At 48.2% G+C, this 26,529-nt stretch overlaps 1 protein-coding gene across 2 annotated transcripts in view; it reads left to right on the plus strand.

The window, feature by feature from the left end:
• The window catches only part of LOC147895445 (putative glucose-6-phosphate 1-epimerase), a 49,314-nt gene extending 24,999 nt beyond the window's left edge, over positions 1 to 24,315 (plus strand). Inside the window, exons 2-8 of one of the 2 annotated variants that reach the window (XM_087383516.1) lie at positions 6,501 to 6,575; positions 6,919 to 6,975; positions 7,053 to 7,210; positions 7,529 to 7,663; positions 23,220 to 23,322; positions 23,399 to 23,498; positions 23,819 to 24,315. In XM_087383516.1, coding sequence (XP_087239642.1) covers positions 6,501 to 6,575; positions 6,919 to 6,975; positions 7,053 to 7,210; positions 7,529 to 7,663; positions 23,220 to 23,322; positions 23,399 to 23,498; positions 23,819 to 24,042 — 852 coding nt within the window. In that variant the 3' untranslated portion in view covers positions 24,043 to 24,315. Of the gene's footprint in view, positions 1 to 6,500; positions 6,576 to 6,918; positions 6,976 to 7,052; positions 7,233 to 7,528; positions 7,664 to 23,219; positions 23,323 to 23,398; positions 23,499 to 23,818 lie in introns of both variants that reach the window. The other variant, XM_087383517.1, reaches the window with a different exon arrangement.
• Positions 24,316 to 26,529: the final 2,214 nt, after the last annotated feature.

A 26,529-nucleotide genomic window follows, 5' to 3' on the forward strand; every position in this document is an offset into this window, starting at 1 on the left:
TCTTGCACTTGCTGAATTTTGCTACAACAACACTCAATGTCATGGGTGCAAAGTGGGAATGCCAGACTTGGTTGCGAAGCACGAAATGACTTAGAGAGGATGGAAGCTTTTCTACAATTGGCTAAAAAGAATATGCAAGATGCCCAAGCCAAGCATATGAAATGTGTGGATGAATGAAGGAGATACTTGGTTTCCAAGGAAGGGGATTATGTGCATTTACGTCTGCATAGAAATCACTATGCTTCATTGAGGGGTCATCGGTATTATGGCCCTTATATGATAGTCCGCAAGATTGGGAGGTAGCATATGAATTTGGAGCTACTGAGTACCTCCAAGATTCGCAATGTGTTTCATGTGTCTGCTGAAATGAATGTAGGCCAGCATGTGGGTATACATCTAGAGCTGCCGCCTATGGATGAGGAAGGTCATATCCTTTATGTTCCCGAGCGCTTTGTGGGTTTCAGAGATGGAGTACTCTGTAATAACAGGCTATACATTGAATACCTCATCAAATGGAAAGGACTTCCAGAGGTTGAACAATCGCCAGCTAGAGAGCATTGTGCAAGAGTTACCCTATCTTTTATCAGGCCGATCATCACTTTGCTATCTCAGCACCCTTGTGTGATAGCCAATACATGTAATTTTGAGAAGCAAAAGTCTATGGGTAGGGATAGTTGTAATGAAGGGGAAAGGGGGGTTAATTTAGGGGTGCTTTAGTGAGGGTTAGAGGGGATAATGGAGGGGACTATATAAGCCCAAGCTTTCCACTCTTGTACCACTTTTGATGTGACATCTAATCCTATCTGCTCTCTTTCCTTCCTCCACTTGTTGGCTACTCTCTCTCTCTCTCTCTCTCTCTCTCTACCTTTCCTTTCTCTCTCTCCTACCCTATCTCTCTCCTCCCCGTTCCTCTCTCTCCCTTCCGCTCTTCTATCCCCCTTTCTCTAATTTGCCTTTTCTACATTTGCCCAAAAGGGCAGCCCATTTCATGGATCTTGTGAAGGACGCTTTCTCGTGGTCCACGAAAGCACATGCAGTTTTGAAGATTGTTGGCAATCCTATATGACTTCAAAAAGTGGGATCACTACCTATATGGCAGCAAGATCAAAGTCAAGACCAATCACCAGACACTTACATACTTTCTTATGCACCCTAGCTTGTTAGCCAAGCAACAGAGGTGGTTAGCTAAAGTGCAGCATATGGCTTTGACATTGAATGCAGGAAGGGAAAAGAAAATGAGGTTGCGGATGCCTTGTTAGGAATGTAGCCTTGGTTGTCTCCACTTTCTATTTGAGGGCAGCAGCCATATTTTCAGGCTTCTAGGACCCTCCTATTAGGCTCAACTTGGATTAAATTGCATAATAGCTTGGTGTGATTTTGGGATGAAATTTATTTGGTTCAAGACTCACAATGGCGATGTTGAGGGAGATGCATTTGATGGTGCATGGCCCAATCGCCGATGTAAATTTCTCCAATCTCTCTAAAAGCCCATCGTGCCAATGCTATCCAAGACGAAACTTGTCATGGAATTCCAGATTGTTGAAGTCACCTCCAAAAATCCAAGAATCCATGGTTGGTAGACACTTTATAATTGAGCTCCAAAAGGGTGCTCTTTATCAATGGCATGTAGTTGCATATACATTGATGATCCCTACTCCATATCTCATCCTCAAACCAATCCATGCTACTCTTCTCGCTATGAGCTCACCTTGCTTAAACACCTAGGGCCGATGCAAACAACCTTGCTCCATCCCTTGTTAGGGACTAGATATCTGTCCCGTTTTTGGAAGATGGCATCTTCATCTGTAGGCATGCAAGGCTGAAAAAATGCGCCCTTGAAGGATGAGAATATCACATGATCACCCAACGAGGGCTTCTCTGCAACTCCTGTCATAAAATTGGTGCTACAACTATTGGCGTGTATGATCGTGGAAACCATGCACATTCCAAATCACTTGGTTCCAACTCATGGAGAAGATGAGGGGGTGATGAACAAGGCTCTCAAGTTTGAGAAACGTGCATGGCTACTTTTGAACGTTTGGATTTTGCTGAGGCTTAAAGGTGTAGTAGTCCAGATTGACCTAAGACATCAAGAACGAGGTTGAGATTCTAGCCTAACTAGACATTGGTTTAGAGGCCAATGCATCACTTGGTTGAGCTTCTCGCTCCTCTTTAAACGAATCATTGCCATTCTACACCTACAACCACACGTGTATCTAGGGAAAGCAATTTGGAATGTGGCATTGTGACAGTGTGATAGCCATAGTATCTGACCCGTCTATGCTGACCACACTTCCAACATCTCTATCATTTGGGCATTGAAGATGTGGCTGCGAAGTTGAAGCCCCATAAGTATAAGTGGAGTTGCCCACTACAATGGTGCCTCCTTTCAAAAGCTACAGAATGAAAATCGAGATCTCTAGGGAGACAGAGTACTCCTTTGAGACTTTTGTGTACTTCCGGGCCCCCAAGCGCCATAATTCTCTCACAAGTTGTTGGCGAGGGTTGGGCATTTTTCGTGGAAGTTTAAAGAGAGGATTCGAGTCTAAGAAATATGGCCTACACGAGCTCAAGCATCAACCCTTGATATGCATCTGTATGTGAGAGACCAAGAGGGTAATATGTTGGGGCAAAGCCCACATTAGGTTGGCTTAGTGGGTCAGTGGCCCAACGAGATCTCAGGGGGCTTGGAGCTGGCTCCCACAATAGCTTGAGGAGAAGTTGAGCGTGCATGCTTAACTGAGAGGAGCTAGTAGAAGGATGTAGGGGACTACACAAGTCCAAACCACCATTCTTGTAGAGGCATGGTAGGAGAGGCTTGGCATGACTCTAGATGCCACATATATGTGGCAGTCCTCTGGGATAGGGTTTTGGGTTAAGGGTCTCCTTCTTGCAGTAGGATCATGACAAGCGCTCCTTGGTCAACTTCACTATCGGCTCGATTGGGTTACTACAGATGGAGTTCGATTGTGGTGAGATAGACTTGGGGGATGATGGTGTCATAGACTCAATAGAGTAGCAGAGGATCAAAGTAGTTTGCCATCTGTGACAGAGGTGGATCATTGATCCCAAATGTTGAGAGAATGATGCCTACAAGAGCACGTGAACAAGCTCTAGAGAGGTGAGAAAGATCTAGCATATAAGGATGAGTTGGTAAGTCTAAAGAGTTGAGAAAGATCTAAAAGATAAGGATGATTTGGCATTGGGCAAGTCAATGAAATGGGCCAATGAGAGACTACATCTCAATGTAATCTTATCTATAAAGATATCCCAAATGTAATGCAAGAATACCACGTTCTTAGCCCTATCATGGTGTGCTAAGTGCTTGCCTATCACACACACACCATCTCTATCAATACACACTAATGGCTACGGTGTTGTATTTGTGTTTTCTCCCTCCATAGCACTATGAATATCATGCGCTTGACCTCTACACCAAACCCTTCAAATAAGGGCAGGATCATTCGAGGTGGTGTATGTGGTTATTGGAGGGCAGACCCTTACAAGAGGTGCAATGGGATTTGGGTAGTGGTTCTGGTGATGTAGAGTAGTGTACTTAGATCTAGTGGCAGAGGTACTCTTCTTCTTTACACCACCCACATTGGTAGATGGCTTCAGTAGGATGTGTTGGCTTGGACCCCCTTATGAGAGCATCATTGGCTCCAGAGTCGAGCAGCAAGTGCCACGAGCTCCTTACCAAGTTTTGGTCCGGCCTTTGGACTAGCTTCCACCCCAGTTTTGGCTGATAGCTCATGGAGGTCTGCCAATAGGACCTTGGTTGGAGCAAGATGATGGTAGATGGGTCTTGTCAGTGTTGTGATGCTAGGCACCTTGAGACGAGAGCTCACTGCCTATGGAGTTCCCCAATGTCTTTGGTAGTGCTCTCTTGGGGTATTGGCTAGGATGCAATGCACTTGATGGGACTTCACCTGGGGCATGGAAGCTTGGCTGACAGAGACAATGCTTTTCTCATTGAGATGGTCTCTCTAGCCGACATGATAGAATGGATTGGGTGTCACTCGTTTGGATATTAAGGATTCGGTCTCCCCCTCTAGTCGGCGGAGACCCCAATTCTCTCTAGAGAAGTGTCCGGGAGACAATTGCCAGCATCATGGCCTGGAATATTTGGGTAGCTTATTGCAGTTTATTGATTGGAGGCCAGCGGACTCCGCCTATAGCCACCCTCATCAACATCTGGCATGATATCATCCACATCTTGCGAGCCACTCTGGAGCAAGGCAGGGATGGTTTCGCAAGTCAAGTTCGCTGAAAGGTGGGTGCCTTTGTGCAAGGCTTGGCCTGCAGGCATATGGATCAAGGGCTCCGCTGGTTGTGTAGTCCTTCATCTTTGAGGTTGGCACCTGTTTTCGTGGTACTTCAGGCAGTGATCTGGGACATTGAGAAGCAGGCAGCCCCCATCCCCCCCCCCCCCTTTTTTTGGTAATTGGTCAAGCATCCCATTGGTTGCTGATCTGTGTCGTTTCTCAAGTTTACTAATAGAAGATTCTTTTCTCAGGGAAAATAAAAAAAGGGCCAAGTCAAGTTCCCCCCCTCCCCTTCTTTTTTTTTCCGTCCATGCGTGCGTGTACCTTCTTATCTAGTCACTCTTCATACAGTAAAGTAGGTATACGACTGAAGTATTAAGGTAGAACTCTTCTCAATGTTTGATGAATTTTGAGACTAAACTTGGGGATTTTGTTTAACCTAGATTGACTGCAGAACTAGACAGAAACTGTGATTAGAACTCAGACTGTACATCAACAGGTCATTCTATCTACAACAAAACCAAGAAGGACTAATCTCTTTGTTTTTCCTCTACATGGCGTCTCCAATCCTGAGGGATGGTGCCTGCAAAATGAATGTTTCAAAGCATCAGTAACAGTAAATTCTTATACTTCACAACCATTCTTGCAGTGAACAACTCAGAGAGTACATCCTAGTCAAAACCTGTATGCAAGGCAAAATTCTCCCTGGAAATACTTGAAAAGTTACAGCTAAGGAGGCTTAGAAAAGACTTGAGCTGGTTGCAAATTGAGCAGACAGCTGGCTGCAAACTGAGCAGATGGATAGCTGTGGAGGGGGCTGGAAATTGAGCAGATAAATAACTGCAAAATGAGCAGGGAGCTGGCTGCAAACGAAGCAGATAAATGACTGCAAACTGAGCAGGATTTGGGTGCAATTGAGCAGATAAATGGCTGTAAACTGAGCAGGGAATTGGATGAACTGAGCAGAGGGCTGGTTGCAAGGGAGAGATGCTGCCGAAAAGAGCGGGTGGCTGCTGTTCCAAGAGGGGAAGAGAGGTGCAGTAGTAGTAGCAACTCCAATGAGTGGGTGTGAGGGCATTAGAGGCTCCAAGGGAGAGGGGGGGAGGAGGCTCAATGCAAGGGAGCTTCAAGGCTCCATGAAAAATCGGAGGAGAGCTGCAAATGCATAGGGTCCTCTACCTATATAGACCTAGGAGGTGACTGATTTCCCCCTCAGGAAGAGGACGAGTTCTTCCCTAGAAGGAATCTAAGGGCTGGGCTGGCTTCAAGATTGTAAGTAGACTGAGTTTGGTGGGCTATGAGGAAACTTTCCCTTATCCCTGTCCAAGGATTGTAGCCCGGATGCCATGTGCCAAGAATGGACCTGCCACATGCTAGTCTAGGAGTGCTGCCATAGGCCCAGGCGGTGGCCTCTAATTTGTCAAAAAACCGATTTGTTTTTTGACTTTTTCTGATAATTAAACCAATCCAATGGTCCCAGTCCAGGATCAGTTGTAGACTCTCATATTGTGTAGGCCTATTGAGTCTTTTGTCTTGTCTTGTATCTCCTTGTCTCTTTCATCTCACAGGCTCACCGCTCAGGTACTATAAACATTCTCTATACCCCGATTCAGGTACTTGGATGAGTCGCAGTCTTTCTTCTCATAGGGATGCTTCTCAACTCGGGGGGCACTAACACCCATAACCCCCATGCTGGTCAAATGCTACATCCTAGCAAACTAGTACCTTTCTGAACAATAAGAAAAGCATGTTTATATATTTTGGTAGTCTTGCTGAATCCAAGAATTGAGAATTCCAAAATAAAAAAATTGGAAACAAAGAATTACCAAACAAGTGGTTACATTTTGTGAAGAGATGTGACAGCTTGCATGTCAGTACCATTTCTTGAATAGCATCCTTGAGGAAGACAGAAGAATACAGCTTAGTGGGCAAGTGCAAGCATCCTTGAGAAAGACAGAAGAGTACAGCTTAGTGGGCGAGTGCAAGCCTCAAATGACTTCTCTTGGCACACAGTTCATTCACAAGCATCACACATCACCATCATGTGCAGCATTTGACATAGCCTTAACATGACATGTCCAAGTCTCTCTCTCTCTCTCTCTCTCTCTCTCTCTCTCTTTCCAGAGCTGTGTTGAATGATTGAATTAGAGCTCCGGTTTTGTTCCCATTTACTGAGTGCTCTATTTTTTTAACAATGCAATGAAAGTATTAATCTTATGGAATGAAAATATGCAGGTGCATCTGTTTGGTGGTCAAGTTACATCTTGGAAGAATGACCGTGGGGAGGAGCTACTCTTTGTCAGCAGTAAGGTGCCTTGTTAACAGTGTATCCCTGCCTTATAGCATGCACGCGCACACACGTGCACCCCTAGGTACCAGACCCCACTACAACCTTGCGTGGGTGTACCTGACATGTATGCACATGGCCACACACGTGGACAGGCGCACACATGCATACAATTAAGAGCAAGAGCGCACGTACACACATTTCACAAGTGTAGCCACCTTTTCCACTTTGTAGATATGCCAAAACCACAATTCAATATTATGCACACCGATTATGTTTCATAGACTTTCTAGTTTCCATAAAATTTGTTGTTGGAATCTGCTGTGAGCAAACTCACAGCTTGATATTATTATGCGTATTGAACAGGCTGTGTTTAAGCCACCTAAAGCTATCAGAGGAGGAATTCCTATTTGTTTCCCTCAGGTATCCTCGTTCCTTGATCCACATTGGATTTCAAATGGCTTCCTTGGATGTCTCATCCTTTACAACATACCCTGCAGTTCAGCAACCTTGGCTTGACGGAGCAGCATGGCTTTGCTCGGAATAGATTTTGGAGTTTAGATCCTGATCCCATGCCTTTATCTACAAGCAACAACAAGGTCATAGTTGACCTTATCCTAAAGCCGACTGATGAAGATACAAAGATTTGGCCTTACTGGTACCACTCAGCAGATTTTGAGGTGTCCATCTGTATCGTTTAATCTTAGGTAGCATAAATGTGCAGCTATTAACAGAAGTTGCATTATGTTCCTCCTATCAATTCCCTTTGGCATCAAAAGTCTCTCCATGCTTAGCTTTTATCTTTATGAGTGACAAGATTCTCTCTGCTTGCAATTCCACCCAGTTTCAGGGTTTAAGTTACTAGTACTTATTTTGGCTTTGATTTTATCTGTTGGTCACGTTGTAAATACAGGTATTGGTTTGGACAGGCTAAAATTATTGTCTATATACTTATAAAAAGTTGGGTTTGCTGCAGCTTTGAATTCCGACTTCGTGTTGCCTTATCATCAGGTGGAGATCTGACACTGACTTCACGTGTACGAAATACAGACAGCAAGCCATTCTCATTTACAGTTGCTTTCCACACCTATTTCTCAGTATCAGACATCAGGTGAATTTCATTTGTGAGAGCCCATAGTCCTTACAACGGCATTTCTGTTCATTTTCAAGCCAAAAGTAGCATCTACATAGACAGATGTGTTATGGGAAAATGGTTTGACCAGTGTTATGTGAAAATTTATTTTTGTTGCTACTAGGGGTGGTTAGTGGGTTTTAGTGACATTTTGTAGGAAGATGTGTTGGGTTGTTTTGTAAGTCCACCTGCGCTATGGAGTCCAAAGGGAGGTGTGGTGTTGGGTGAGCTTCAAGATTTGACTGTTCCCGTGTCAATCGGGTCACCGGTTGTCAAGATACGTAATTAAATGCAAGTGTGTGGGCACGTGTTCCCATAGGGGGGCATATAGAGTGGTTAAGTTTAGGACTAGGTGTGAAGAGGGGGCTTGGGGAAGTGTTTGGAGAGTTGGAGATTTTGGATTTCCATACATGTACGTGTGATGTGTGTCTGGAAAAAAAGAAGATCATGTTGTACAGATTGTAAAAAGATAGCTTCTTGTTGTGGTGTGGGTCTCTCTCCACAGGCAGATTGCCACTCTAGTGGTGTGATTTTGGACCGAGCCATCGCCATATCCAGGTCACCGAGGCCCAGGCCCCCAAGACCCCGTGCCCGGCACCCATATCTTCATCGGATCCGTGCCACATTGCCAAACACCGGAAACGTGTGGCACCGAGTTATGAGATCCTAGAGCTGCCCATGATTGGAATTTTTGACATAAGAAGAGTGCAACCTTTTTATTGATTAGCTTTCTGCCTATGCTGATCAATTGGTGCTTTTAGTAAATACTTGCTTGGTATTTCATTAGTTTTGGGTCACTTGCAGTCCCTCTGACTGTAAGTACCTTTAGTAGCTCTCAGCCTTCAGCTTATTTATTTTGTTCTCTTTGATGAGACAACACTAGCAGATGTATCAACTGTTTTAGTCTCATAGGCCGTTTGGCCTTTTAGAGATGTTAATATATATCTATCTATCTATCTATCTCCCTCCTTCTCCCTTGCTTGTATCCGGTATTCAGAGCACGCGCAGCACGTAGATAATTTCTCTTGCTCACATTTTTGGTGGAGATGCCGGGTAGGCATGAGATCACAAAGGGAGAGATCGAAGAACGCCTAGAAAAGTGAGGATGGAATTGTGACGAAGGGAATTGTATAGCGTGGTGAGTGTTAGGTAGGAAGACAAAAGCGTGGAGTCTCAAGGTCATAGAGCGAGAGCTGAAGTTCACAGCAAGCTTTTGGTACGGAGGGAGCTTGTAGCTGGAACGATTATAGAAAAAACCGTGTTGAAGTAGATAACTGCCCACGGAGATAAGCAGGGCGAAATCAAAGAGTGATATTTTTTACAGACTCTGGTTTGGTCCCATCTTTCCGTACCATGGAGCTTGAACTCACGGTGCACCTGGTTGGCGTGACTGAACGGGCTGATGAAACAAACACTTTCTAATCCTTCATTCTTCTCGTTGATTCACTAGCTAATCCAAAATCACAGGCGCTGGCATCTCGAATATCCTCCCAGCCTCCTTGTGGATTGCATGTACACCAAAGATACGTAATTTTCTTTCCTCATGCATATCCACAAGCCCACGACTCCCTAGATGGTTCCCTCTGCCACATGTCATCATTTTAGACCTTTAGCTTGGTACACCATTTACCCCTCTCTTGGGGCACAATTAAAACATTTGCCCCTTGGCATTATTACACATTTAGGTGCACCTAGTCCTTAGTACTCAGAACCACCTAGTCGATGCCAATACACCCTCACCTAGGACCTTGGCAGTTACTTTCCTTGACCATTTTATTTACGCACATAAAATATTACAAAAGTCGGTCATCTAAGAGAAAATGCCCACTGATCTTTCCGAGGTCATGCTATCTCGGCTAGAGCATAACATTCCTTCCCTCTTCAAGCATCAGCGTCCTCGATGATGAAATCTGGGAACACTCTCCGTAACTGGTATACGGATTCCCAGGTAGCTTCCAATATTCCCAGGTAGCTTCCGATAGAGGCAGACCATGCCATGCAACCAACACCGTGGGTATCTTCCGATTGCGCACTTGCATTGTTCCTCGGTCCAGGATTCTTGTTGGTTTGCGTCTTGCATTATCCTCTATCTCCTGAAACAAAACCACACCTTCGATTAGTGAGTCACCAGTATGCAAAAATTTCTTTAAACGAGAAACATGAAACACTGGGTGCACCTTACACCCCGGTGGCAATTCTAATTTATAGGCTACCTTGCCTATTCTTTTTAGAATTAACCATGGCCCACAGTATCGAGGTGATAACTTAGCACACTCTCCTACAGTCAAAGACTTAGAGAGCGAAGGAACTCTGAGAAAAACTTTTTCTCCTTCCTTAAATTCCCTAACGGATCAGTTTTCATCCGCATACGCCTTAGCTCTATCCATAGCTTGGCGGATGTTAGCTCTCGCAAGTGCTAGCATCTCCCGCATCTGAACCACAACACTATTCTTAAGTGTTTATGATGCTCAGTAATACTTTTACTGAATACCAGAATATCGTTAATAAAATGTACTACAAACTTTCCGATATACGGACGTAGTAAATCGTTCATAAGCATGATGAATGTAGTTGGAGCATTAGTAAGTCCAAAGGGCATTACCAAAAACTCATAATGACCAAACCTGCTTCTAAAAGCGGTTTTATGCACATCCTCGGCTCTAATACGGATCTGATGGTAGCCACACTTAAGATCTATCTTACTGAAAATTACGGCCCCATGTAATGCATCTAGCAAATCATCGATCCGAGCCATCGGATACCTGTGCTTAACAATGATATTATTTAATGCTCTGTAATCTATATAGAGGCGAAAAGTATCATCTTTCTTCCTCTTTAATATCACTGGGGAAGCAAAAGGTGGAAAATTGGGTTGAATTTGCCCCAGGTTGAGGTATTCTTTCAGTTGTCTTCGCACCTCAGCTTCTTCTGTAAAACTTTTTTTTGCCGAAAAAACAGTGCTAATTATATTACTTCGAGAACAAGATACAAGAGGTCAGCTTATAGCTGACGGGCTGCGTTCACAAATCGGACGCAGCCCTAAAAGGTAGCAAAATAAACCATCCTCTCACGGAGGGATAAGACGAGTGTGAATGAACAGCCATCGGGGTGGTGAGTAATGCCACCGAAGGCCTTGCGTAGTCTGCGCGAAGAAGAGGCCCTGTGTGTCCCAAGCCCGGAGGAAGCGTCTCCGCTTCTCCTGACCGGCCCGGGAGTCTCCGTGAATCTGGTCCCATTGGCCTCTGAGAGTATGAATAATCTCACTCCAAATCTCCGCCATGATCTGGGCAGTCGATAAGGAGGTGCCACCTAGGATCTGCGCGCGGCGCGAGGTCCAGATGTGCCACCCTGTGATGCTGCTAATAATCTCCCAGACTGGCTGCCTCTCCCGGACTCCTGTATCAGCCTCTGCTAGGTGCTGTGGGATACCCTCGAGCGGTCCCCACGTCCCCTGTGTAATAAGGAAAGTGGGGTCCTGCTGGCATGCCTCGAATAAGTGATGAAGACCAGGTGCGGTGCTGCACCAACAGAACGCGCCCCAAGTGATCAATCCTAGCTCTGGTGCTGCACGAGTAAGAATCCCAAAAGTCCACCTCCACACTTCCTGGGCGCGAGTGCAGCTCCATAGGCAGTGTTTTGGTGTCTCCTCATCCGCATGGCAAATCTGGCAGCAACCGTCCTGGCCTATCTGCCTCAACCAGCTCCCCACTGGAAGACCTTTGTGGGCAAGAAGCCACAGGAAGTATGAGATCTTTCGCGGCCGCCAGCTCTCCCACAAGGCCTTCCAGAATGCCTGCAAAAAGAACCTAGAAATACCCTGTGCGTACCAGCTGGGTCGCTGGGTGGGGGGGCGGCTCTGCATCCTCCCGAGAACTCGCCTGCCCAGAGTCGTACTGTAGGCGAAGAAGGAGGTCGGCCCCTGTCCTGTCACAATCTCTGGCCACCACCACTCTCCTGGGTCCCACTCAAGCTCTGACAAGGCCCGCCCCTCCCAGAGCCAAAGACGCCAAAGCTGCACCTGGTCCTGCTCGATGCTAGGGTCGGTACGCCAGACCTTCCCCAAGAGGCCTACGACCCGAACCCTCTGCCACGAGAGTAGGGGGTCGATGAGCGCACCCTCTCTCCTGAGTCATCCATCCCCAGAAACCGCGAAGAAGGAGATAGAGGAGTCGTCCAAACGTCCTGCGATCACCAGTGGAATGCCACGGGGGGTGAACTGTCCCAGCCAACGGGTGTCACCAGGCATGAGGATCTGATGCTCAGGTGGAACCAACCAAGCAGCTGGGATCGCACCGTCGATCTCCGTGCGTCTCGCCTGGGCTCCACGTGCACCTCCAGCTGCGTCTGCAAGATCAGTCATCTCCAGATGTCTGTACGTATCCCTCCAAACACGAAGGGATCGGGCTGGCCCCCTCATTCAGCCGTCCCACCTGATATGTGATCTCTCCCCCAACTGAAGGCCCTCGGCATCTCTGACCTGACCGTTCCAGATAAGCGGCTGGCGATCGATCTCCTCCTGACAGCTGGGAGGGGACTGAATGAGACTGAGGCGGAGCCGCCTCCAAACCATGAGGAGGCTACGAACGAGTGGGGAGCGGGGCTGAGTGAGCGGGGCGGAGGTGAAGATCCACCTGAGGGACGGTAGCCACTCTCCACCTCGGCGCGGGACACAAGAGCCGACTCCCTGCTGAAGTAACATCTTCCACGTCTGTCCCCCTGGGGTCAAACCGCGAATGATAAGCTTGCCTAACAAGGCTTGACTCTGAAGCTCTGGATCAATGACCCCCAGGCCACCCTCAGCCTGCGGAAGAATGACTGTCTGCCAAGCAACCCTTGCTCTGGTATCTCTATGCCCATCCTCCCCAGACCAAAGGAAGTTCCGAACCAACCTCCTGAGCTGTGCCACGCTGGATCTCGAGAAGCACCAGCAGGAAGCCACATACCAAGCCGTGGCTAGGAGGACCTGGTTAACTACCAAGGCACGACCTGCAAGGGAGAGCTTAGCAGTGCTCCAGAAAGCCAGCTTCCGTCGGATGGAGTCTAGCACCGGGAGAAACTGCTGAGCTGGCGTGATGTCTAGGCCAACCTGGAAGCCAAGGTATCTAGCTGTCTGTCCACGTGGAATCCATCTGAAACCCAAAAATCGCCCCCACTGAGAACACGCCCCCGGGTCTGTGAGAAAACCAACTGATTTGTTCCAGTTGATTTTCGCACCAGCGGCCGAGCAGAAAACCTCCAGGGCCATCCGCACCCTCTCTAGCATCCTCTCATCGTCCTGGACATAAAGGGCTGTATCATCTGCGTACTCCGAGTCCAAAAGCTCCGTGTCCTCCCGGAGTGGAAGGCGAACACCCCTGCGCCCTGTGGACCTCGCCCGAAGGTAGTAAGTCATGGCCTCGGCGAAGAAGAGAAACGGGTAAGGAGCCAGGGGGCAGCCCTGACGTACTGATCTCTCCAAGCTAAAGCGCTCACCCATCCTGCCTCCAATGATGACTCTGCTAGACGCTGTCCTGTACAAAGCTGAGATACCCTGAATCCAACCTGCCGGGAAACCTAGCCGCTCCAGAGTCCCCTCCAAAAAGGACCAGTCCACGCGATCGTAGGCCTTCTCGAAGTCGAGAAGTAAAATGGCAAGGTGTGATCCGCTGTACTGAGCCTACTCCGCCGCCTCTGAAAAGGTGAAGACATTATTTAGGATACTGCGATCCTGGACAAAGCCTGTCTGAGTGTCATGGACGAGGTCTGGGAGTAGAGGCCGAACTCTAGCACTGATCATCTTGGCGAGGATTTTGTAGGCAGTGGTAAGGAGAGTGATCGGACGCCACTGGCGGATCTCCTGTCTATCTCCTCCCTTCGGGATGAGGCAAATCAGTCCTGAGGAAAGGCTCTCTGGCATCTGACCGCTGCTGAAAATCCCCTGCAGAGCTGCAAGGAGGGGCTGATGGATCTGGTCCCAGAAGGAGGTGAAAAATGCTCGGGATAGCCCATCCTCACCTGGGCATTTCTGTCCGTCGATAGCCATCAAGGCCTCCAACATCTCATCCGAGGTGAACGGTGCCAACAACGTCGCCTGCATGCTAGGCTGGACCAGGGGTGGAATGTGCCTCCACACCTCCTCACGGGCACGACTAGCACGAGGGGCAAGCGGCTCTTGCTGGAAGAGGGTCCTGTAGAAGTCAGTGGCCAACCCCAGGACCTCCCCCGGATCCGTAACGATGTGACCATCCGCTGTCCTGAGACTCCGAAGCTGATCACCTGCAGCTCTCTGGCCATGCGTCCTGAAGAACTCCCTGCACATCCGGTCACCCTTCCGGGCCCAGAAGGAGAGAGAGGCGTGATAGGAAAACTCGGAGCGACGCTGGAGGGTCTCCTCCAGGAGGGCTCTGGCTCGAAGGGCCTGGATCCGAAGCTCCTCTGAGCCCGGGGAAGCCTGCTGGAGTCGCTGAATGGAGGCGAGGTCCCTCCGAAGAGCTCTCTCTCTGCCCCACCAATCCTGTCGAACCTGTAGGGCTGCGAGCTGGCAGATCTGGCTGGACTCCTGCAGAGCCTGCGCGACCGAGTCTACCAGATCCACGCCCTCCCCCCAGTCTCTGTCCCAAAGACTGCAAATGCTGCTGCGCACGTCCACCCTCGAGAAGATGGAGTCGGGAATCCTGCATGATCGGGGGGGGAGAGTCTGGGTTGCCGAATCTAATGATAGGAGCACAGGCGCATGGTCGGCGGAGAGTGTCGTCCCTGGAACTATACCCGCCTGGCCGCCTCTACTGATGGCCCAATCACTGACATAGAATCTATCAAGCCTCTCCAGGAGTCTGCCTCCTTCCCTGCGGAAGCCCCAAGAGAAGTCCAGGCTCCCGTGCCAACGCCGGAAGGACGGGTCTCTCCAACTGTCCCTCCCTCTTGTCGCGAAGATGAAAGAGTCCCAAGCTGACTGCTCTGCCTGAGCCATACCTGTGAACTCCGGATCTCTGCCCTGCTGGTCCTCCAAGGACTCCAGGTTGTTGAAGTCTCCTCCAACAATCCAGGAATCCATGTCTGGAAGAATCCCTGTAAGTGTCCTCCAGAAGGTGGCTCTGCATCGGAGGTCTGTGGGAGCATAAATGTTGAGGATTCCTATTTTGGATCCCTCCAAATTCAGGCCTACCCAAAGGGCTCGGCCTGGGATCAACGTGCCGTGACCGAAAACTTCCTGGGCTAACTGCTCGCACACGGAGGTACAGACACCCCCACTCCTCCCCTGTGCGCCGATCGAAGGCTCCCAATAAGTGTAGGAACGTCCAGGGAGAACCTTCCCGCAGCTACGGGAATGAGCCGCAGAAAGCTTGTGCTCCTGGAGCAAAAGTACATCCAATCGACCAATCACTGCAGGCTGAAGTTCCTGTCGCAAAATGAGCTTCCTGGGACCACGGGTGCCCGAAGAGTGAAACCCGTTCACATTCTAGGGTACGAGGTGTAGGCTCATGGAGAGGGACGGGGGGCTGCGAACAACTGTCTGCTCGCGGTCGAAGTTGAAGAAGAATCAGACATATCGGAATGGAGGTGTTGCCGCTTATGAGAAGGTTTGGCGGGGGAGACGGGGTCGTCCTGCCCGTTCTTCAACACCTTCAGCAATGGCGAGAGGCCTCTGGTGCCATGAGCAAATGCTTTCTCGAGCCAGCTCGAGATCTCTGAAGTGGTCATCCCGTAGAAGGTTCGGAGTTTCTGTTGGGACCAAGCTCTGACATCCTGGGGGAGAGGCCATGACAGGGGGGGTCTGAGGATCACAATCAGTCGGAAGCGTTTGGCGGTGCAACGCCACCGCAGGCGCACATCGCCCTCGGACCACTGAGTCTCGAGAAGCTACCCACCGGACGGGCCTATCCAGGAGCAAACCTGGGCGTGTGTCTGCTCTCTGAGAGCCTCCCAAACCGAGTCGTCTGTCCAGGTCTCGGTGCCATCGCTGAGGAACGTGAAAGCGAAGCTAGGGCCATCCCTGGGAGCCAAGGCAGCAATCTTCCCATCCGCCCCTTTGCGGAGCAGGAAGATACTAATGTCGAGACAAGCCGGGAAGGTCCCAAGGTCGGCCACATCCAGGTAGTCCCAGGGGCCAGATCTGTAAAAGTCTCGAGGAAGCTCTCTCTCCTGGAGCTGAGACCCAGCTGAGTCTGCCACTGAGGGGCTAGCGGGAAGGGGAGCCTGCTCCACTGGTGGTATAGACTCCGGGTGTCCTGCCAGCGGGGGGGAGGGGGAGGAGGCTGCGGGATAGGCGACTCGGACTCCACGGAGGCGACTGGCGGAGAAGGTGGAGGAGGTGGAGCGGGGGCTGCACTCGGCTGGAAAGCCGACGGTGCAGCTAACTCTGTAGGAGAGGCGAGGGGGACAGGGGGGGGGATGGGGATGCATCTGGAACTGGGGCTGAGGGGGAGGAGGAGGAGACTGAGGAAGAGGAGGCGGGGGCTGAAACTGCGGGTCGGGCGAAGGGGGGGGAAATTGGGGAGAAGGCGGGGGAGCGGGAGAGAGGGGGATCTGAGGCTGTGGAGGGCGGGCTGCCGTCGAAGAAGAAGCTCTCCCAGGTCCCTGGGGCGTCTGCCTGTCAGGTCTCTGGAGTGCTGCTGCAGGAAGGGTAACCTCTGCCTCCTTGCCTTTATCCGAAATCTTCTTGTTCTTTCCTCTTTTCCTTCGAACCTCGGTCCAACCGCCCACTACCTCTGGACCAGACTCCGACTGCCTCGGCTCCTCCTGACGTGGCTGTCTGGGGGGGTGGGGGCGGAGGGGACGGGGGCGGGGGGGGTCGAGACAGCTGGCGAAGCGTGGACAAGCAGCCGCCAAGTGCCCAAAGCCGTGGCACCGCAGGCACTGACCTGGCTGTCCGGTGACTATCATGCTCTGGGTGATGCTGCCGGCACCTGTCACAATCTCGATCACTGCAGGGAGAGTCGCAGGATCCGCCACAGCCACACGGACTCGGGGAGCTCCTGCCGTGGTCACCGCGTCGGCAAAGGTGTCGTGCATAACCCAGCCAAAATGGGAGCCCAAGTCCCTGACAATCGGCCGCAACTCAGTAGCAAGCCTTGGAAAAACTAGTGTCACTGGGTGGCGAGGTATACGGAACCGAACATTGAAATCCGCTGCGCTGAATCCACGGTACCACGGGACTATCATGATAATCTTCCCATCCACCGATGTGGGGGAACCGGCAATCAGGTTGCTCGCAGCTTTCTCATTGGAGAGTTTGAGCCAGAAGATGCCCCTTCCCATAAGGGCCACCTCCTCAATATGGCCATCCTCTAGCAGGAGAGTGGACTGGAGCCAGTCCCTAATGGTAGACCTGGAGGGGGAGTGTCCAATGACTCTACCGTAAACAGAGGTACGAGCAAAGTCAATGGCAACCTCCTTAACACGAGATGATTGTTGCTCTGTCAGGATAACGCGGTAGGCATCTGGAGAGGGAGGGTCCGACTGGGCCTCCGGATCTGGGCAGGGGGCCGCCATACCGCCAAGACTAACTGCAAGCTTCCGATGAGGAAAAACAGGCTGCCACCCAAGAAGGGGGACGAAGCGGGAGGTGGAGCCTGGGGGTGAGGCGGGCGAGGCGAAGTGAGGGGGCGGGGGGGTCGGAACGGAGGGCGGGGTGAAGGCTGCGGGGTGCGGGGAATACGGAAGGGCGCGGAAGGGCGGGGGGGGCGGGGTTGGAGTGGCGGGGGTGGAGAGGTGAAGCGGGGGGCGGGGAGAGCGGAATGGAGGCGGGGGGGGCGGGTGAAGCGAGGGGGGTCGGCGGGTGAGGCGGAGCGGCGAGGGGGGGGGGTGAGGTGAAGCGAGGGGGGGGGTTGGGTGAAGCGAGGTGAGGCGGAGGGGCGGGGTGGAAGAGAGCGGAGGGGGGGGTGAGGGCGGCTGAGACGAGGGAGAGGGGGGGGGAGTGGAGGCGAGGGAGGGGCGGGGCGAGAGAGCAGCGAGGGGGCGGTTGGAGCGGGGCAGATGGCGAGGGAGCAGCGAGGGGGCGGGTTGGAGCGGAGGCGAGGCGAGGGCGAGGGCGGGTTGGAGCGGAGGGGGCGGGGGCGAGGGGGCGGGTTGGAGCGGAGGCGAGGGGGCGGGTTGGAGCGAGGGGGCGGGTTGGAGCGGAGGCGAGGCGAGGGGGCAGCGAGGTGGGCGGCGGGTGAGGGGGAGGGGGGACGGGGGTCGAGGGCGGAGGGGGAGGGATGGGGGTGGTCGCGGCGAGGGGAGGAGCTAGGGGGAGGTAGAGCTAACGGCGAGGGGGGGAGGGGAAGCTCGCAGGAGCAGTACGCAGAAGTCTACCTCTGACAGAGATGACCTATACGTTTCTTCTGTAAAACTTAATCTATAGGGAGGTCTATTTACAGGTTCTGCCCCCGGGATAAGCTCAATTTTATGTTGAACATTCCGCTCTGGAGGTAACCCATAAGGTAACTTATCCCTAAAACAATCAGAGAACTTCTCCGATATCTCTTTAGCCAACTCGGCCATTTTCCCATCTTGGGTAGCCTCAGTGCTAGTCGACGCATCATCAATCCAACTCTACCGATGCTATACACAAACATAGAAATTCTTTCGGAGTCTTCCGAATTTCCATGGCTGAAATCAATGGTCCTCGAGGTAAATCCTTTTCACCTCGCAAAACATATTCTACCCCGTTCATCTTGAACTGGTAAATATGCTTTTTCCAATCAATGGCTGGATTTTTTCAAAAATGCCAAGCCATACCTAGGGCTATATCTGCGTGAGCAAGCCTGGTCAACTCAAAGTCCAGCTTCTCAACATAGTCTTGTATTCGAAGTTCCAACTGGGTAACCCTCTAGTCCCATACTTCAGTTGAACTTTCGTCCGCCATCCTGACCGTATAAGCATAGTCAGACGGACTAGTTTTCAACTTGAGCCTCTCAATAAGCTTCGAGTTAATTACATTGTGCGTTGACGCTGAGTCAAACAACACAATCACATCATGATTGGCTACTTGCCCTTTCATTGTAATCAACTTGGGCTCATCGAAAAACGTATACCCCGTTGCTGCGGGCTTTGAAAGGATGTTATTAGGTGCACCTCTTACTAACTTAGTAACAGACACACTTAACAACACAGGTACTAATCTCTGAGAAGGTCCCGCCAATTGCATCTGCATATGTTCCACATTGGGACTCTCCTGCATTTCCGTGTCGCATTCAGATATTATCATATTGGCCGTGCGACGGTCTTTGTTTAGTAGACAATCTTTCCACTGATGTCGCTGAAGGCAGCTGAAGCACAATCCTTCTTTTCTAGCTTTCTCTTTTTGCTCAGGGGTCAACGAGGACTTTGAGCAAGCTCGAGCTGCCATTGGAGTTACTTTCCTTTTCACCCCAACGGTGGTACTTGTCTTTGCTGGTCCCTCAACCGGCTTCACCTGCTTGGTTTGGCCACTTGGCTGCGAGACACTTGTCTTTGAAGTACATTTCCTTTGAAATCCCCCTTTTCTCGGGTACTCATGCTGAGTCCCTGCCTGCACAAACCCACTAGCCTTGCCTCAAGCATCCTCATAGTTCAGGGCTATTGCAATAGATTCATCTAATGTAGTCACATATTTAGCCCGAACTTCCATTTTAATCTTGTCGTTCAGTCCATAGATATAGTCTTTCAACTGAAGCGACATAGGAAGAGAGTCTGTTATCTTCATAACACATTCTCTGAATTTGTCAGTGTACTCTGCCACTGACAAATTCCTCTGGCGAAGGTTTCTGTAAGCATCCCAAGCTGGGGACTCTTCGTCAAGTGGAAGAAAGTGTTTCTTAAATTCATCCTTAAACCCTTTTCAGGTGGTAGGGGCAACTTGATCTTTCTGTTGCTTAATCCACCACCTATCCGTTGCCTCAATAAACAGGTGAGTGGTCTCGCGGATTTTCTTTAGATCAGATCTGATTTCACAAATGGCGAAGGCTTCTTCCCACTTGTGTAACCAAACCTCGATTACATCAGAGCTGCGCTCGGTCATCCGACCAGCGTACTTTTTCGGTCTATAGTTGGTAATAATAGGTACTTTGACCTTCGCACGTTCTGATGAGTGTATACTGGGCTCTGGCTCTGCTAGAGCTTTGCCCTTTTCATTTCTAGATGGTTTAGCCGACAAGGCTTGCACCATTTCTCTAATTTCATTTTGACCAGCGTTCACTTGAAGCAGCTGGTTCATGATCTGTTGTAAAGCATCTTCTAATACAGAAATTCTACCCACTAGAGTAGGTGTTGTGTGATGGGACATTTCTTATGTAGACTGCGCTCTAGATTCACCAGGATTTACCTTGGAATCTTGTCCCTCTATCTCCATTCTTTCAAAAGGGAAAATAGTTTTTTTTTTTTTCAGTTCAGATTCCCCTTTTCAGAAATTGAAAATTAAAATTTATATAGAAGAAATAAATGATGCTCCCTGGAAGCTCCACATAACGTAGATATCCCGAAGCCCGCTCTCTGTTTCGGATTGATCAGCCGCTCGTGCCGGTATCACTATCAGGGTGATACCAAATGACACGCTCCTATTTCGCTTTCAGTTCCTTTCGTCAAGCCTGACTTTTGCTGGCTGTCTGGTTCTCTCGTCAATTCACGGGCTAATTCTACTATCTATTCCTTCATTCGTATCAGAGTCAATCACAACGAAATGATAGGCTATATTCCTTCGTCGATGAGGCCACTGATACGCTTGACACCGCCAACACCTCTGAAAGGCCTAACAACCTGATCTCTTCCGAAGGAAATCTGACAGGCCTAACAACCGGGATGCGTCCAGAGAAAACTGATGCAGCAGAGGGCAAAGGTGACAAATTGAAAGAGCGCGATAGGATGAGGCGATAGCAAATGAAACGCTCTCTTTCTATCCAGTTGTCGCTAAGAGTCCGTCAGAGCCCGTCGCCAGCCTCTCTCCACAAAGTAATCCTCCGTCACCTGCCTTACGAGAACCCTCCGCTCCTGCGACAGCTGATAAGCCTAGAGCTTGGCTGTGTCGTCGTCACATATCCCGCGTTTGCGCTCCCTTCATACGCACTCCTCGTCCAACATGAACGCTCACCCACTCTGATACCAAATGAAACAAACACTTTCTAATCCTTCATTCTTCTCGTTGATTCACTAGCTTATCCAAAATCACAGGCGCTGGCATCTCGAACATCCTCCCAGCCTCCTTGTGGATTGCATGTACACCAAAGATACGTAATTTTCTTTCCTCATGCATATCCACAAGCCCACAACTCCCTAGATGGTTCCCTCTGCCACATGTCATCATTTTAGACCTTTAGCTTGGTACACCATTTACCCCTCTCTTGGGGCACAATTAAAACATTTGCCCCTTGGCATTATTACACATTTAGGTGCACCTAGGCCTTAGCACTCAGAACCACCTAGTCGATGCCAATACACCCTCACCTAGGACCTTGGCAGTTACTTCCCTTGACCATTTTATTTACGCACATAAAATATTACAAAAGTCGGTCATCTAAGAGAAAATGCCCGCGATCTTTCCGAGGTCATGCTATCTCGGCTAGAGCATAGCAGCTGACAGATCTGGAGGCTAGCTGGTCGACGAGCAGACGGGATCGTGAGCACGCTGTGGGTCTTTGGACGAAGAAATGGGGCATCACATCGATATGTTGAGGATGCTGGGTTGGAAAGCTTTGGCTGGAACATAGAGCTATGCTGAGAGAGCATCTGGAATAACAAGCTGTTGTGTGGGTGGCTCTCGAACCTTCCTTAAGCACGATGTGGGTGGCTTAGCGCATACGTGTGCTGGGGTTGAAGACAAGAAGCTGTACGCTGCTGCAAGAGTTAGACCAGCCACTAAGGCTGGTATTAGAGATTTGGCTAAGCTGATGTAGGCATCCAAGTGATAGCATGAGGTGCATTATATGGTCAGTATACCTGATTGTTTGCAGGGGTAGATGCACATGGTGAACTGATGCACGTGTAAGGTGGTGAGATACTATAGAGTGGACATGCTTTTGGGATAGGTTGGAGGTCTGGTTGGTGTTTGCTGGGAGACAATTCGTGTTTTACCTTTGATGGATTTGCCAGTGTATTGTGGAGCCAGGGGGGAGGACCCTGAGGTGTATTTATGGGTTTTTTGACATTCATGGGATTCGTACAACTGGCCCAAGGAAAAATGGGCCGATATCTTGGGTGATTTTCTTGAGGGTAGTGCACTTATGTGGTACAGGTCCTTGCGTAGGAGAGTCACGAGCAGTTGGGTTGCCTTCTCAAATGCTTTGGTTGAGCAGTTCAAGGTACAAGAGTCTTCTTCAACTATTTTGTGGTAGACTGGGAGTGTTAAGCAGCATGAGGAACATGAGGAAATGTCACATGTGACAGTTGGCAGTGGTGAAGGTTGGTTGGAACAAGAGAAACTGCTGAGGATGCGAAGAAGAATGATCAAGATATCATAAAAAACCAAGGAGGATAGCAAAAGATCCTCCACTTACCCAATACCTAGGGATATCCAGGAAATAGAGGACATTTCTGGGAGCAAATATTCAGATGCATGTATTCAGTATGAGGATGTTTATGATGGTGAATTGAATGGCTTGTTTGATGGTGAGGATGATGCTTGCATTGTTGAGTCCATGAGTCAGAGATGCACTGCAGATGAGAGGCTAGAGGAGCCTTGTGGATACCTGCAGGTAGGGATGCCCTTTGAATTGGATAACCATGATGCGGTGTTGAGTAGTTCCACTGTAGTTACAAGCCATGAATTGTATCAGTTAGCAGTAAATTTTGGAATGCATTTGGATATGCCTTTATGTGATGAGGATATGCTGATAAATGCGCAAGCTGGAGTTCATGAGGTTGATGTTGATAGGTGTTTCTTGCTTGAGGATTGTGAGTTGGATGTGCAATTTGCTGGTGTCTTTGAGGCATGCTTATTTGCGGATTTGTCTTGCCTTTGTGCCTTTGCGTACTCTGCAGCTGGGGGAGAAATGTTATGTGAAAATTTATTTTTGTTGCTTCTAGGGGTGGTTAGTGGGTTTTATTGACATTGTGTAGGAAGATGTGTTGGGTTGTTTTGTAAGTCCACCTGCGCTATGGAGTCCAGAGGGAGGTGTAGTGTTGGGTGAGCTTCAAGGTTTGACTGTTCCCGCGTCAATCAGGTTACTGGTTGCCAAGATATGTAATTAAATGCAAGTGTGCGGGCATGTGTTCCCATAGGGGGGGGGGGATATAGAGTGGTTAATTAAGTTCAGGACCAGGTGTGAAGAGGGGGCTTGGGGAAGTGTCTGGAGAGTTGGAGATTTTGGATTTCCATACATGTACGTGTGATGTGTGCCTGGAAAAAAAAGGATGATGTTGTACAGATTGTAAAAAGACAGCTTCTTGTTGTGGTGTGGGTGTCTCTCCCTCCTTCACCCTTGTTTGCACCCTGTATTCAGAGCACGCGCAGCACGTAGATAATGTCTCTTGCTCACACCAGGTATGCTAATAGCGGGCGCATGAATGATGCTTTGGAAAGCTTGCATTTTCTCAACATTCCACAGAATAGGTAGTGCAAGAGTATTCTTTTCTCCATACAGAAATAATTTTAGAAATTTTGCAGTGAAGTTCGGATAGAAGGACTAGAAACCTTGAACTACCTTGACAATCTACAGAATAGGACACGCTACACAGAGCAAGGCGATGCTTTAACTTTTGAAACTGAGGTACGATACCTTTTAATTCTGCCCCATTCATTTCATAGAAACAGCTAGCAGGGTCTTAATGGTCCTGTTTGAGCAGGTGGATAGAGTGTACCTGAGCACGCCTACAAAGATTGCTATAATTGATCATGAAAAGAAAAGGACATTTGTAATGAAGAAACAAGGGCTCCCTGATGCAGGTGACACTCTCCTCTCATCTGTCTTCACTCCAGAGTGTCATATGCCTTAATCTAAGGAAACATCAAATAACACAATCTCATGGACATGATCTCATCTTATTCGCCTATGGCTTCCAGTGTGGAGAGACCACACTGGATAAGGGAGGTGGGCTTTGCTTTCCTCTTTTTGAAAGGGGTGAAAAGTCAAGTTTGCTGCAGGATTTGTGATATTTCTGAAGGTTGAAATTAATGCTGTTAATATTGATATCTCATTGATTTGCGAATGCAATTGAATTGTATGACGACTGGCCAATTTTCCAAACCTTATGCTTCTTATGCAGTTGTTTGGAATCCTTGGGAGAAGAAATCAAAAGCTATAGCAGATTTTGGTGACGAGGATTATAAGCACATGATCTGTGTGGAAGCTGCAGCAATAGAGAAGCCCATCACATTAAAGCCTGGAGAGGAGTGGAAAGGTCGCCATGAGATATCAGCTGTTTCATCTAGCTATTACAGTGGCCAACTAGATCCCAGTAAGGTCCTTGAGAGTTTCCATAGTTTGTGAAATAATGTGAAATGCCAATGGAGATTACCATGGGCTCTGATGATGTAATATTTACTGTGTACATTTTGTCTGTAAATGTCTGTGAAATGGCTTCAAATACTGGGTTTGGGTCGAAATTTAGGACTCGTGCGAGAACAACCTCAAAATAGGTGTTAGGGCATTTTTGTGTGCTCATCATTGCTGATTATTTCATTGATTTCCTTTACATTCATAAGGAAAAGGGAGACTCAGAAACTGTATGTGGTATTGAACACCAATGTGAATAATGTTTATACAGGAACAAGGCATTCATACATGATTATTATGAATTATGATTGTGATGACAGCTCCCCAGTTTCAATTTTTCCAGCTTTGAAAGGCATATGCTTGCTGCAGTATTGTGAACAACTTTTCTGTAGGAGCGACAGTGATGCCTTGTCAATAAAGCCAAGTAAAGTAAAAATGAAAATTTTATATCCGAATGATATAACTGGTGAGTGTTTTGGTTGTCTTATCATCAAAATCGTTAGGGTGTTTTGTTATTATACAAAAGCAAGTATCAGCAGCTTTGAAGCTGTGCTCAGGAAGATACGCGTGGAGTTTTGTAAACTGCAGTACTTGTGCTGGTGGTTATCTCAGAGGACCCAATATGGGATAGCAGCAGAACAAGCCTGATGTGCTCTCAGAGACTGCCAGGATAGCCTAATGGTCTCCAAGAATGAATCAATCTTCAAGCTAGTTCTAAATGCTCTACAATTCAAAATTGTTGTACTTAATTATCCTATTTCTGATCTACTCGCAGACGTTCTGTAACGTTCTAGAACTCAATAATTCTCTTAATACAATCACCAATCCGCTCGGGTGCCTTACTTACAAAGGATGAATGTCATATTTGGTCAATTACATGTAGTCATGTAATTACCTCCTTAGCAATTTTTGGAGCACAAAACATACTTAAGCACGTTTTGCCTTAGTGCTTTATCGCAAGAAAAGAATCTAAAAAATGCATCAAATTCATAAATGTTTTGTCTTAGTGCTTAAAAAAACGATTAAGCTAAAAAATGCATCAAATTCATAAATGTTTTGTCTTAGTGCTTTATCATAAGAAAAGAACCTTAAAAAAACACATTAAATTCAGAAATGCAAAACCCTTTACTGAGCTGGGTTCGGAAAAAGGCCTCCATTAATAAGTCATTTGTGTGATAATCACGTGACATACTATCTCATCCTTGTGTATGTATTTGGGTTTTTGAGGTATTGTGGGCATGCATGCATGTGCATAGGTACACATAGGTGCACACAACTGGATGGGTGAATTTTAGATACCAGGTCCCTTTCTCATTTCAAGTCTCAGATACATTTTGTACTAGTTTCAGGTTCATGTCCTAGTTATATAAATTCAAGGTCTTGGATCACATCCTTGTACTCCCGATATACCTAGGACCTCTACCCTTGGAACCCAAAACCACTGATCTTGGAAACCGGGAAAACCAGTGTTTTGGAACCCAGAAATCGGATTCCTAACAAACTTGAACTCTATCTTTTACAAACAAATATGAAAAGTACTAACTTGTTGGGATGGTGGTAGGTGAGTTGGTTCACCTACAACAGTCTTGCAATGCATGGTTAGATTGCTGCAAATACAAACTTGGCACCCTGTGAGAATGGAGGAACGATTGCTCAAGTAAAGGCCAAATTGTGTGCATAAGGTAAAACTTTGCAATGCTACGATTTCAATATCATGTATTCGAAACCCTCTAGAACCCCGGTCTGAGAACCCTTGAACATGGGTCTCAAAATTTTGAGCTTCAATCCTAAAACCCTTGAATCCAAATCTTAGTACCTTGATTCAAGATCTCAAAACCCTTGGATTTGAACTTTAGATTCCCTAAATTTGAATCCCAAAATCCTTGATTGAAAATAGGAAAGCATTGACATAACATACATATATTTTTACATAGATTTAGTCCATCTCCAAGGAATTCAGAGACACTTTCTACTATGATGAAAATAATATAATATTTTATGCCTTATGTTGAAGATTTGTCATGCTTCGAAAAAATGATTTTTTTCAAGTGCAAGGTTTCCTACCAAGAAATATTTTGCGATGCAAGGATTCGTATGTTGTCACAAATGGGGATCAATTTATTAATGGTTAGGTTTGTCTAGGTTAGTTTTAACACGTGCATGTGGCACGCGTGCACGCATGCAAGCGTGCGCACGTGCGTGCACACATACACACACACACACACACACTCAAAAGCTAACTTAGGCTGGTATAAAATTTGATTTGTTCTTTCTTACTTATTAACCTAGGGTTCCAGATTTTCTTTTTTTAGGTGTGTCGAGATCTAGGCTCACTAGTTCTTGGTAGAGGCTTTCAGGATCATTGGGTTTTTGATCCCTGCATCCAAATCCATGGGTTCCACGTCCTACTTTTTGAATCTACATAGTCCAACTTCACTTTTGGTTCTAGGTTTGCGTAATTTAGGTTCCTAATTTAGGTTC

The sequence above is a fragment of the Dipteris shenzhenensis genome, chromosome 13, assembly GCF_047967505.1.
Source record: "Dipteris shenzhenensis isolate YYH24624 ecotype China chromosome 13, Dip_SZ_1.0, whole genome shotgun sequence".
NCBI lineage: Eukaryota > Viridiplantae > Streptophyta > Polypodiopsida > Gleicheniales > Dipteridaceae > Dipteris > Dipteris shenzhenensis.